General features: G+C 44.4%; 1 protein-coding gene across 1 annotated transcript in view; it reads left to right on the forward strand.

The window, feature by feature from the left end:
- Window positions 1-14016, forward strand: part of MEI1 (meiotic double-stranded break formation protein 1) — a 34044-nt gene that overhangs the window by 3757 nt on the left and 16271 nt on the right. Inside the window, exons 3-14 of the mRNA XM_071422031.1 lie at window positions 630-703; window positions 1471-1576; window positions 2108-2311; window positions 3509-3639; window positions 4374-4488; window positions 5282-5398; window positions 5914-6013; window positions 8509-8643; window positions 9188-9302; window positions 10842-10960; window positions 12017-12158; window positions 13533-13644. Coding sequence (XP_071278132.1) covers window positions 630-703; window positions 1471-1576; window positions 2108-2311; window positions 3509-3639; window positions 4374-4488; window positions 5282-5398; window positions 5914-6013; window positions 8509-8643; window positions 9188-9302; window positions 10842-10960; window positions 12017-12158; window positions 13533-13644 — 1470 coding nt within the window. The remainder of the gene's footprint in view (window positions 1-629; window positions 704-1470; window positions 1577-2107; window positions 2312-3508; window positions 3640-4373; window positions 4489-5281; window positions 5399-5913; window positions 6014-8508; window positions 8644-9187; window positions 9303-10841; window positions 10961-12016; window positions 12159-13532; window positions 13645-14016) is intronic.

Genomic DNA, 14016 nt, shown 5'->3' on the forward strand with positions numbered 1-14016 from the left:
GAGCTGTCAGAGTTCTAAAAATAGTAACAGCACTTGCTTGGGGCTGAGGAAGTGACCAGCACCACTCTGGTGACTGGCACTGTGCTTTCTGGTAAGGTGTATGGGACATCTGCACTGGGGAGGAATGGCTGATAGACTTCACTTATCTTAGGGACAGTAGCAGCTGAAGGAGGAGCTCTGAGTGTGAATCTAAGGCTCCTCAGCAGTTTCAGTTCTGATATCTTCTCTGGAAGGATGCATTTTTAAAGGCCAGTTTTCATGCAGTAGGAAGCCTGGTCTATTCAATTACCATAATTTTTTATGCTTTTAAGCTAGGTTTTTTCCCCCCTTCCTTTCCTAATTCCTTATGTTTACTTGCTATCCTGAGGCTCAGCTTGTCACTTGCAGCTCATTTCCATGCATGGTTTGTAGTGCAGCTGAAGCAGGACTGCTGGAATGATGCCTCAGAGAGCTTGAGCTGGGCTATCAGAGGTAATAGTGCTGGGAATGCTGCTGTAACCCAGCTCTCTCAGCACGTCTGGGCTCATTTCATTTCTAAGCTCTTTGCTCACTGGTCTGCTAAAGCCCCATGGAAGATGGATTGTGAGTGCTCTTGTGTGTGTATTACTGATCCTGTTTTTTCTGCCCAGTTCTGGTGAGGCTTGTTGTGGAGCTGAAGTCAGAACAGTACTTATACTGCATTTTGGATGAAAGTCAGAAGGAGGTCAGTGAAGATGAGTTCTCTTCCCCTTTCTTCCAGTCTTTCAGAGGTTGAGGAATGAGTGGCCCTGCAAGACTGGGATGTAGCAGTGGGATCACAGAATCATAGAATGGTTTGGGTTGGAAGGAACCTTAAAAATTATCTAATTCTAACCCTCCTGGCGTGGGCAGGGACACCTTCCACTAGACCAGGTTGCTCAAAGCTCCATCCCCTCTGATCTAGGATGTCCTAATGCCCATTCTCAGCTGTGATGTTGGCAGTGTTAGTTTCTACCATGGAGTTTTTATATTGTTCTCATGATGCCTTGCAGCCACAGGGCTTCATGATACTCTTATGAAGCTGTGTGGTTTCCTTAGATGCTTCTTTTCCTACTTCAATGTTCAGTTATATGAGGAGCTTTCCCAACCTGTGCTATGGGCTCTCATTCTCTTCATTCCTAAGTTTATGATGGTCCCACAGCGTACAAAAAAAAGAGAAGTAGCAAAAGTGGTGAGAAATTAGTCTGCTCATGTAAGAGGTGGAGGGGAGAAAGAGGAAAAGGAACAACAAGCAGGCAATTTCTTGAATTAATTTAAAGACATTTTGGAGACGTAGTGTGGTATTTGGGGTTTCCCTGTGCTTTATCCCAAGTGGTGAAGAGGGCCCATCTTTGGAAAAGATCCTGTTCTGGAAGATTATGCATCACTGAGAAGTTGCTGGTTTGGGTGTATTTCTGCCGTTGGACTGTGTCCTCATCAGTGAAACGTTTTCCTTCTCTGTGTCCTCTACAGCTGTGCAAAGCAAATACCATGAGAAGCAGCCTGCCCACATTTTCTCTCTTGGGCAAGCTGGCAGATGCCATCCCAGGCTTTGCTGAAATACTGGTGGTAAAGCACAGTGAGTAGTATGTCTTGTCCCACTGAAGGGTGGTATTCACAGCCCTAGTACACATGCATGCATGCACTCCCCTGTCCCCCAGATGAGTTCATGAAGGTCATGCAAGAAGCCTGTCCAGAAGTCAGAATGGCATTCAGGCCTCCTGGGATACAGGTTAGAACCTTCATAGAAGCTTTTATAATCCTGCTTTTAGCCTCTGTGAACTGGGGTTGTGGGTCTGCTTCACAGGCAACATACATTGAGGTTTTTTTATCTTGATCCAGTCCTTGGGGGTCTGGTGAGCAAGCTGAACTGTTTGTGGAGGGAGCTGGGATGGTGGATCTTCATATGGTGAACAGTGAGCTCTGCTGGCTGTTGATTACTGTACCTCTGCTCAGAGGGACAGATGGTGCTGAGCACATCACCTGACTGTGGCTTTCATTAACCTGCATACACCAGTCTGGCCAGTAGGCTTTTGCAAGTTTTCAAGGGAAATAGGTTGGTGCTTTTAAAATGTCAGTGAATGTTTGCTGTTCCTGTTCCCCATGCTAGATAATTTAGTGGATCATCTGCTGATGGGCTTGACATACCCAAATGAAAGTATAAAAGCTGCTGTCTGCTACTTGTATGGCAAGCTGTACTCCTCTCCTGCTGGCACAGAACGGCTCTCAGGACACTTTGAAGAAAGGCTGTGTGGTGTCTTCTTGAATACTCTGGGGTGTGCACAGACAAAGGAGCTGCAGGTTAACTGTTTGGGTAAGGCATTGCTGAGAGAAACTGCAAGGTGCAAGGGAAGGCTTAGAATGAGGAAGAAGTCCTTGGCTGATTTAGATGCTTTAGTGTGGATTGTTCCATAGAGGATCTTTATGTTGCTTGTCCAAAGCCATCAGTCCCTTCTGTTACTCCAGTGAAGTAGCCCAGACCAGCTGCTGAGCACCCCCAGACCCCTGTGTCCCCTGATGCCTCACATTTGCCCAGCACTGACTAATCTTCAGTCTCTTCAGAGCTTGTGCTATGGCCTGATCATCTCTCAAAATGTCTAAATTCAGATACTGTGCATGGGCAAGTGGGTTTTATAGAGCAGTGGGATGGAGTCTAAAAAATACAGTCTTTAAATGTGGGGCATTGTGTTAATTAGATAGAGAGCTAATGTGGAAGTGGCACTTTCTTGCAGTTATCCTTACAACTCCAGGTTTCAGCTGTTGCTGGGGAGCACAATCTCAGCATGTCTGGCATCACTTGTTTGTAAACCATTCAGGGAATTAATTTTACTAGAAGGAGGCAAGCAGGAACTGGATTGCTCCTCAGCTTATCTACTCAACTACTAGAAATAGATTATGATTCCTTTGAAAGTAGAATTCTGTAGCTCAGAAGATACCCCTGTGGATTTGTACTGATGTGTACTGATGATTTTCATCATTACCTGTAGCAGTGATCTATACTGCTATACTGAGGGAGTTTTTTTGGAGTGTGGATATCCTTTAGCTGAACACAGCTGTTTCTGTAAGAGCCTGTGGAAATAGAAGGGGAAGATAAATGCCTGTTCTCTGGGAAGTGTTCTAGGGAAAATGTCTTGTCATTGGGGGTAACTGACTGCTTGGAGAAGAATGCAGGTCAAGAGCTATCCCAAGAAACAGTTTAAAGTGTGGTTACTAACAGAAGATAATGCAAGTAGGGAGCTCATGAGATGCACCCCTGTACATATATGACTCTGAGAAGGAACAGAGAGCAGATCAAACCAGCAAAAAGTATCAGCAGCAAGGGGTTGCAAGACATGGGGGTCATGGCAGCATCTGGGGACACAATGAGAAGAAGCTCCCTAAATTGGAGGTGAGGCCCTCCAGGAGAGGGGAAGAAGTTGGCAACAAGTTTTAGTCTGTAAATACTTGTGTGTTAATATAATACTCACTGTGCTGCTCAATATGGTGCTCATTCTTGCTCTTCCTTTTGCAGGCTTGCTAAAGGAGCTGCTGAAATCTGACCATTTTGTATCTATTCTTATGAATAATGCAAAGACAGAGGAGGAGACTGAGAACTCTGACTTTTTGGAAGGGGAAAATCCACTGCCACTTGTTCTCAAAAAGGTGATTGCTGAAGTAGTAGTGAATTGTTGGTACACATAAATAATTTGCTGGCCTGTAATGAACCTTTATCTGAGGCACTGTATATATAAAAAAGCAGAGTGTTCTGTTACCAACACCAGCAATAGAGGCTGCACTGAGAAATGGGGATGTGGGAATCTTTAAAATCAGAGGGTTTTGGGAAAGCTGGAAAAGGTAAGCTTTAGAGACAGCAGAACTGTGATTAGAGTTAAATAGTAGCTATAAGATTTGTCAGCAGAAAAATTATGTAAGAAATAAAAGGTAAGGACAAGTAGAACAATGGTCTGTGTATTAATGCTTGTCCCATCCCCTTTGTAATTTGTACATAGTACCCCAACCAGCAATAGGGGATACCTCTGTTGATCACCTTCTTGTTCATGCCTGCATCCTGGAATGGGGAAAATTTTACTCCTGGCCTTAGCTGATCTTACTCATTTACACTTGAGGTCTGATACAGCACGTGCAGCACCAGCATGACTAAGCCTGGGGGCAGAACTATTCTTACTCATGATCTACTCTGTTGTAGTTCTCATGTGCTTTTTTGAGTCTCTTTGGTTCAGTGTTTTATCTTACCTTAGCAGGTTTAATCTGTGAAATAAATGCCGAAAGAGAGACCTTAATTTATGTTTTAAATTTTAAAAGGTAGAACAAACTGTTTCCTACTCACAGCTGTATAGCTGATTTCCTTTCTCCTTTTGATGTTTGCTTCCCAACAGCTCTTGTTAACCAGAGATGAGATGCTACAGGCAGCGAGTTCTCACTGTATGGCTGCAGTGCTGGTTCACTCTCCTAGCAGATATGCTCCTGCTTTTATCCATGCAGATGTCCCAGGTGAACAAATGCAGTAGCATCTTATTGTTCGTTCCCCGGTATCAAATCTGCCCCTGGCTGTTTGGTTTAGGAATCAGGCTGGCTCCATGAAATCCAGTGATGGCATAATATGGTGGCCATTTTGTACCAGGTGATTTTAGGAGTAGAAGGGGAGAGTATGTTTTTAACTGAAAGTTTAGAAGCAGGTGTCACCAGGCAGAATGGAGTTTCCACTGAGAGAATGTGGCCAAGTACTTGAGGTCAAGGTCCTTCTTGCAGGACCTTAGATACAAGTTTAAGCAAACTGGTTTCCATTTCATTCCACTAAATATTGTAAGTTTGCTCAGATTTTGGTCTAGGATTTAGCTTTAGAATGCAGCTATGGGAGATGGTTTATAATTTCTCTGTAATCCCAAAAGACAGAAATACTTTCATGATACAAATTATTTGGGAGATGTAAAAGTCATGAGGAAAAAAAGGTCACTGCATCTGTGATAAAGCTTGCTTTGTGGCTTTTCATTTGTGCCAAAGGCTAGATCCACAATTCAGTTCCTTCCTACTGAGTTTGTGCTGGGAAGATGCCTGCCCATGGGTCTCTGCTCTCCAGTCACCTCTTTTTGAAGATTAGCATACCCCTGAGCATCTACTGTGTTCTCCATTCCTGCCATTTCATGGTACAGCCATTCTCCCTGTGGCTGTTGCTATGTTTTCTCGTTCCCTCCTCCTTCCTCTGCTCTGTTCCAGGAGCAGCTGTGCCGTGCTGTGAGCAGCCTGCTTCTTACCAGAGTGACCTTATTTGTGTGTGTGTTTGCAGAGTTCCTCTTTGAGTGTCTCTTGTGCAAAAGTGAAATCCTCATCTGGTCAGTGTACTGCTGTCTACTCCTCCTGACTGAAGAGCGCCTTTTCTTCTCCAAGTGTCACACTGTGTATGGTGAGTCATCAACCTTGCTGGCACAGTGACTGCAGTCATTCTTGTGCCTCTAGCTGAATTCCAGCACTTTGCACACAACCACAATTTCCAGTCAGGATGGATAAAGGACTGAAAATAAGTACCTATCAGACATGCTTGTGCTGTCCAACATAGCTTGAATTTGTAGCGTCATTGTCCTAATGAGTTTCTGATGAGCACTAATTCATTATAATAACCAGTTATCATGATTGACACTGTCTGAGTTACTATTAAGTATTTCTGTGGATATGCCAAGTGTGGACTTAGGAAGAATGGTTAAATTCCTTCTGTTCTTTGGGACTTATCTCCAGCAGTGAAGGTTGAGGCATGTTATGAGGGAGCTGAGTGAACACTCAACAGTTTTGGACAGTTGTTTCTGTCAGTAGCTCAGAAAAATAATTGTTCTAATCTTTCTTCCTTTTAAAAATTAATTTTGCTTCCATTCTGGAATCTGGAACATTAAAAGACTCTCTGTGACTTCTCTTGAACGTGTATAGGCATTGAATCTCTGGTGAGGAGTCTCCAAGGTGTCCTGCTGCTGAACAATGTGGAGTTGCACAAACAAGGGCTCCTGCTCTTCACTGAAATACTGAAACGGTAAGGGAGTACCAAGGGAGGCTTGCAGGCAGAGTTTGGTACTCCAAAATGGAGACTGTGAGGCTTTTTCTTTTAAGATTTTCTTCCAAGACCAGAACCCACAAGAATTTTTGTGTTTAAAAGATGGTGCTGAACAATCTCATCTCCTTTATTCCTGCAAAGAAAGGCCTGATGGTTGCTTCCAAACCTCCCAGCTTGTCCTGTTTGTGCTTACATCCACCACTAAATCTTCCTCTTCCTGCTTACTTGCCAGTTAGGGAGTTGAAATCTCTTATCAGCTGTAGATAGAGCAGGAGAGAAGTCCAGGAAGGTCCAGGCATATGTGAGCAGGCCAGCTCCTGCTAAGTGTGCCTCTATGACAAAACAAAGTATGCAAATTCCATGGCCTCTGGTCTTCTATCATCATCTGAGCTAAATTCAAACTGCAAAAACAAATTCTAGGCTGAAATATTAATGTCTTCTGTCACTTTTTGCCTCTTGTTTTCTGCGAAGAAATAATATACACTGGCTTGTTTTTCTTCTGTGCTTCCTGTTCTTGCCTTTATGATCTTGTTCCTATCCTGTCATGCTAGTGACAGAGTCTCGTTTTTGTCACTTGGATCCCCCAAGAGAGCCCTTGAGCAGAATTTTGGAAATGTCATAGTCAATTTTGTAGCAAGTGGCAGGGTAAAAAGGAGAAGAAAAAGCAACAGTGCTAGAACAGTGTGGTGATGCCAGTGTGGGATCTGTCAAAAAGAGAAACTGGGATATGGGGAACATTAATTACAGCATTTATGCTTGTGAAACAAAGAGAACACTCTGTGCAGTTGCTCTCATTTTCTCGTACACCCATTCTGTTTCTCTGAGCTTTGCCTTAGAAATCACGTTTTATTTAAAATTATATCATAATGGGGAAAGGGATCTTGTGCTGGAACCTCTCATCTTTCTTTTAGCTTGCAGCTGGATTCTCTTGTGTAAGTGAGCCTCACATTCTGGTGAGGTCCACGCAGGACGTACTGCTCCCCTTGGCAGTATGTCAGGAATGTTGGGTAGCTCTCCCTGGAGTAACCCTTGTCTCTCCCAGCATAATCAAAGTGGCAGGTGCAGTTTGGGGCCCAAAGATGAGAGGTTGCAGGAAGCTGCAAGAGTGCTGCCCTTCACACTTTCCCCCCAGGCCCCAAAGATATCACAATGCACCATCTTGAAAGTGGGTTTGTGCTGCTTGATTGAGTCAGCAATACTCCTCCATCCCTTCTTCCCTGCATGAGTCAGTGAAGACTTTTTTCTTCCTGATGTATTTTACTTCAGAAGGTCAGTGATTAAAGAAAGGAGATACAGAGGATTAATAGAATTACCCTGTGTGAGTAGAAGTAATTTGGAAGTTCAGTGCATCACTTGTGGCTTGGCTCCTGATGCCTGAGTTCCACAAGTCCTTTTCCTTGCCATGCCCACCTCACAGCTTTTTTCTTTGCAGCCACCTCACAGCGGGATGTGAGGTGGCTGCGAAGCTGGGTTCCATCCCACTGGGTGACTAAAAAGAGTGGTTCTTCTTCTGTTCCCTTTTTGCCATGTAACTGGGCTATTAGTGTAATTTCTACTGAAGTTAACTTTGCTTTCCCATTTGTGCATGAGAGCATGTGCTCCTGGCTTTCTTCAGTCAGGCATGACTGTGAAAATTGAATAACAGGGAATAGTTTTGACTCCCAAATGTGGCTCCTGTCATGCTGTGCTGCTTTTCTTGCTTCACTTTGGAGGGACCCTCTGGCAGGTTGTTTGTGCCTCTTGTCTGTATGTAACTGCCTGTCTTCCCCCTGCCTCCCCAACTGTACCTGACTTGCCAGGAGCCAAAGTCTGCCATTTACACAGCTCTATCCAATAATGGGATTAATGGCCTGTTGTCCCTCCATGCTCTCATGCTGAATGCTCAAAGGTGTTGGGCCACAGATGACCAAAATGCTCACTGTCGAGAAGGATTGTTAAATCTCGACAGGTGGATTGTGTTTATTCTCCTGTTTACTTTTCAAGTTTGTGAAGGTTCCTGCCCTGGCAGCATCTGCCATTAGGAGTGCAGTGAGAGAAGCTATTCTCATGGCATTATCCTCTAGGACAGGGATGTTTGCTTGTATACTTAAAAATGTAAGTTGCTAGATGAACTCACAAATGCCAGAGCAGATGGCCTGAACATAGAGTCCAAAGCACAGAGATCACTATATTTTGCAAAGCTTGTTTTTCTTGTGCTTTTCATGACACTGTTCTGGAGTAGTCACACTCTATCCAGGCTGTGTTTTATCATGGTAGTGCTTTAGACTGGCTGAAATTTCCTCTTTATAGCAAACCCTCTACCTGCTCAAGTGTGAATGTACCTCCTTGAGAGCAGCTGGCTCCTGGCTCTCAATACTGAAAAACATGGCTGTAATCTCGTGGCTCAGCTGTCAATTTGCTGAAATGAGGGAAGGGCACTACAGTTACCTAACTCTGACAACATTCTCCTTGTTTACTTTGTTTTGTCTTCAAAGGCAACCAGTGGAAATCAAATTGTTCACCAACCGAGGTGTATGCATAGAAGCCATTGATGTTTTGATGGAGACAGTGAACTGCCCAGTGCTGGAGGTGGCAGTGGAGGCTGTGAAAGCTGTGGCTGCTTTCCTGAGGTAGGTAGGAATGTATTGGCAGACTTTTCTTCAGATAGATCTGTTGATATCATCTTGGGCTTTGCAGTTCCCCTGTGGCTGTGTGGGTGAACGTGCTCCGCAGTGGGACTTGTGGCTGAGGCAGGCGTGGGTACAGCAGAGCCAGCTTCCCACCCACCTCAGGAAAGCTGCCAGAGCAATGAAGCTGTGGCAGGCAGCAAGTAATTTCAGGAAGGACCTAGTGTTCTAGGCAGGCTTGTACAGCAGCTGCTGTGGCTTTGTCACTCTGTGCCCCATCCGGATTGATAAGAATAATAAACATAAGACTCTGGACAGTCATGGGCTCCCTGACTGTGGTGAAAGCAGACAGAGCACTGAGGGTGTGTTTGGGTTTATGTGTGGGTGAAGACACTATTCAGATATTGTGACCTTACTATGCTCTGCTGGAGAGAAGTGTCAGTGGCATATTTCCATCAGAAGAGCAGTTATTTCTGATGGTGTTGCCTTCCTAGTGGAATGTCCCCTGCAGGGACTGTGCATCTTGTCTTTGTCTTCACTTGTTAAGGAAGGACCATCTGAGTTCCCCTCCAGTCCCATATGAAGAACTGCAGAAGCTTCTGGAGGCAGTGCTGAAGCGATGTGCTGACCTTTCCCCACCACAGAGTAGTAAGAGGCATGCAGTAAGTCAAAAGCTGTTGCTTGTTGGTAGGACTGAGCAGGACAGTGATGATCTTCCTATGTTGATGTTTTATATGTGTTCCATCCCCTTGTTTACATCCCCTGTGGCTGTTTGGTTCTCTGCTATTTCTTTTGATTCTCTTGCCTTGAGATGGTAGCAGACTTTGAAGCAGATGAAGGTGGATGCTGGTGAATGATATCCTTCTAAATCAGTGAAGTTCTGTGGGGCACTACTTGAGCATGCTACTCTCTTTATGTGTCCAGTACTCCACAGCCATTTGAACTTCCCCTTCTTCCCACCCTCACCTTGTAGGCTGCATTGGTCGATCCATTTTTTCAGCAATGAACATTTCTTGTTCTACATTCAGATCAAGAGTGTCACCATATATGCACTGCGATCCCTCAGCAAGGGAGTTGTTAGCCACTATTTGAACTATAAACCCTTTTCTGTTCCTGGCATCTGTGGTTAGTGTGGTGTGCTGCTGGGACCTCTGCACTTCTGAGAAGAGCCCCAGGTGCAGATGGCTAATGAAAAGACAAGGGCTGAGCCTTCTTGCTGTAGGCTTAGAGCAATGTAGGTTTAGATTTCATGCCGTTAGTGGGGAGAACACCTCAATACTCAAAGGAGTAGCAGAACTCCCAAATTCATGATGAACATTTTTTAGACCCAAGTTCTGTCGTACCAGATATTGGCCTTCTCTGCCTGAAGAAGGCAGAAGTGCTTTCTGTCCCATAGGCAGATGTTGGCCAGTCAGTTTGCACACACACAGAGCTGGGTGTCCCTTTCAGAATTAGGAGCTTCACAGGAAGGAAATTAGATAGTGAGGATATGCAGGCTGTGTTTAAAGGGAGAAAAGGGGAAATGATGATACCTTTGCCAAGGTATCTCAGCATGAAATGGAGAAGGAGTTCTGAACTGCCAGGCACCAGTGTGTAGCTGTGCCCTCCTCTGGTATTATGGAGAAGACCACCACAACAGGTTAAGGCTTAAAGGCAGATTTTGAGTTCCAAGTTGTTCCCAGTTTGGGCAAATGATTAACTCTGACGCTTCAGTTGGCTTCAGGCTTAACTCAGTGGGATGCTGTGTGGGAACAAGAATTAGTACATGGATAACTGCTTAAAAGTCTGAGCCAAAATAGAAGAACTTCTAAGATTTCATTGCTAAGCAAGGAGAAGATCTATTCTGTGTTGTCTGAAGAGTATTTGGAAGAAAGAAAATTTTTAAAAATACAAAGTTTTCTCAGAAGGATTTAAAGCTCCATTAGCTGAAATGCATAAAACTCGGATTAGATCAAATCATGGTAATACAGACTCTAAAGAGATGGCAGTGCAGAGTTAATAGCTCCATGACTCTGTCCTCCCTAGGAAGAGCACACAAGCTGTTTAACTCTGCCCTCTCTGGGAAAGCACAGTAGTAAAAAAATTGTTGTGTAAAGGGGTGAAGTGCAATCTGTTGTTCTCCTGCTGCTGGTGTCAGAGGAGAAAGCTATTTTTTTCCTGAAAGTGGACATAAGATTTTATAAGATTCTCTCCTTTAACAGGGCGATCTCCTGTTCTCAGTGTCTCAGAGTCATTCAGCAAACAGAAATCTTGGGAGAGTTCCTCAGAGACAGGGTCAGTTCTTGCTCAATACACTGGAAAGTTTCAGAAATGCTTGCAGGTGAGGACAAGTCAGGAAGGTGGGTGGGTGGTGTGTGTCCGTGTCTGTCCATTCTTCTGTCCTTGCGACTATATTCCTCCACCCAGCCCCACCACAGAAATATCACAGGTGAGTTCAGTGCATGGCACAGGTCAGTAAAACAGCAGAATCAGGGCTATGTATTAATAGTGAAAATTTTGTGAGACCTGAATATGTCTCCCATGAAATTTGCCTGGGACCTATCAGTTTATGTCATGTCTTTGGGCTTTGAGGGACTGCTTGAAAATTCACCAAAACTGCTGATAGTGTAAGAACTATTGGAAGGTATGTGTGAAACTAGATTCCTATGCTATGCTATGTGGTTTCACTGCCAGAGGGGATTAACCATTTAACAAATGCATATCTCCTCCAGATGCTGGCCTTGGATTTGCTCATGTCTGTGACCTGCTACTGGAAGTGGGTTTATAGGCACCAACTTTACCTCTTCTGCTGGATCAGAGCTATTTGGCACCCTAAGCTGCACATCAGACAGTGATAGATGAGTTTGTGCATGAATCAGAATGAATCAGGATCAGCTTTTAGGGTGGTCTGGCCAAATTAGTTTTTGCCTTGCATCACTTGGGTTGGCTGGGATAATTCAGTCAGAATCAGACGTGCCTTTCTGCATTGACCCAGAGTCTCAGGGTCGTGTTAGAGGGCACTCAGGTTCTGTCATGGATTTTATATCAGCTGAATGGTTCCTTGGCTGATTTTACAAGGTTTGCTGTATTGTGCATCAGACATTCTGGTATGGCTGAAAACCAGTCTTACCACTCCAGAGCTTCCCACAACACATGCTTTCTTCACAGAAACTAAGTCTTCCTTTCCCAATGTGTACTGTTGTGCAACCTTGATGACTTTTAATAGCTTCACTCAAGAGGTAACTGAATGTGATTGCCAGATTCCTCTGTTTCCAACCCATTGAGTGTTTGTGGGTCCTTTATGGTGAAAATTGTGATTAAAATGTTGTATCTCCTGGCTTCCTTTACAGAGTTAGGAGGTTTCCTCTTTCCTCTGTTATCCACTGTGTGTTTGTAGGTTAGCAGTGGAATTCCAGGGTGACTTCATGGCCCAGGAGAATGCTTTCACTGCCCCCAACTCTGAGAGCAAAGACACACTAAGCAACTTCTCTGAGTTCCTGTTGAGGATTTGTGACAGTCTCTGCATCCCCATGGTCATGGTAGGATTTCTTTTGAACTTGGTCTGTTCCATGGGTACCTGGAAAGGTGCTTTCAAGCACCAAGAGTGGGTTGCACAAATGTTTTTTTGGGGAAGAGGGCACGTCAAGTAAACTGAGAAGAGTTGTGGCATTTGCCACTTTTCCACAGCCAAATATGGAATTACATAGTTCATGCAAATGCTCTCAGAGGGTGCAGAAATTCATAAAGTTTCCATGTCAGTTTCCATGTCTTCAGGCTGTGCCATCCCATAGCCTACCTACCATGCTGTGGGATCCATTGCAGCTCTGGATGTGTCAGGAAATGAAGGGTGCCTGAACTGTTGTTTCCCCTTCTGCCACTTTTTCAAAACTTGCCTGTGTCCCAGAGAGCTGCCATGGTTTGCACCTGCAATTTCATTTCTATGCTTCTTCCCAGAAGGTACTGATGAGGCTGCCCAGTCTGCATGGGCAGTATTAAGCATTGTGCCTCAGTAAGGCCAGTGACATGATTTAAAAAGTAGCTGTGGAGACTCATGAGTGCTTTAGTGCTCCATACAGGCCTGTCCCTAAGACACTTCAAGCAGAATTGTCAAAACAATGGGACTTTTGTTGCGGTTCTTAACATTTAGTAAAGTTTCCTTGTGCTTTGTGACGGGCACTGGTATGGATTCTTGCAGTTGTTAGGAGCTTGGAGATGTTTTGGTTGGTGTTTTCTTAACCAATCTCTTGGTAGGCAGCTGCAGTGGCACTGCTGTTCTCCTCCCTGACAGGAGGGTGCAGTGCATGTCCGGTTTGGCAAAGCTGGAGTCGGTGTTCTGTTTCTTGCTCATTGAACTTGGGTAAAAATTAATGGACTGTGAGAAAATTGTCCAGTGACCTTCAACAAGAGTGAGTTGAGTCATTCTGTTCTAAACAGTTCAGGGCTAAATTCTGTAGAGAGCTCAAATGCCTGTGTTTGCCACTGCTCAGTGAAACACTGAAGTACAGGTGTTAAATGTTGCTGAGGTCAGCTGCACTTAAACATATGTCCTATGTTGTATAGAATTATCCATCTGACCTGTGAGAGCAGTAACTCCCAGTGCAATGTGGGCAGTAGTGTCAGTCACTGTGCATTAAGGCCTAACTGGTTGCCTGCTGGAGTCCAGGAGAAGTCTCTTGTCTGGTGGGATGTCTGGCAGAGTTACTAGCACAGCTCATAGTGCTGGCAGGGGGAGTTAGTTGTGTTCAAAGTGCTCTGTGAGCCTGCTCTGCTGCCAGGCATTTTGGTAAAAGAACTGCTACTCCATTTGTTTGGATTTAGAAACCTGACTTTCTGGGCAGACAGGAGGCTGGAAGGAAGCTGCTGCCTTCAGTGTTTATAGCACCTTGTGCACCTGATTATTTATCTTTCAACAGAGCTATCTGGAAAGGGCTGTCAGCCCGTCAGTGACAGAGGTTTTCATCTCAGCACTCAGTACCCTCTTTACAGTGGTGCCAAGCATGAGGAATAAGTTCTCCAAGAAGCTGGGTAGGAGGGTATTGTGGGATTGTGTTCTCTGTGCTCTTAACTGATGGAACTTGCTGCTACTGCATATTACTGAGGCAATGAGCCTAACATTGAGACTTTATGGGGAGGATGCTATTACAAGTTTATATGAATAAGAATAGGGTGCATAGTTTTGTTCAGCAGGATGGAAAAGTTATTTGGTCTAGCAATGATGATGAGACAGGTTTCATTTTGGATAAGAATGTTGTGTCAGCTTTTTCCTTCCCTCTGGAATAATTCAGAATTGAATTGGCTGTTCCTGTAGACAGGGATTATGCTGGAATTGTTGGTGGGATTTTACTATGTAGAAATCCTAGTTTAGTTTATGTATGCCTTATTCTTCACACAACAGAG

The sequence above is a fragment of the Agelaius tricolor genome, unplaced genomic scaffold, assembly GCF_023055355.1.
Source record: "Agelaius tricolor isolate 1412-34295 unplaced genomic scaffold, bAgeTri1.0.p SCAF_3, whole genome shotgun sequence".
Lineage (NCBI taxonomy): Eukaryota > Metazoa > Chordata > Aves > Passeriformes > Icteridae > Agelaius > Agelaius tricolor.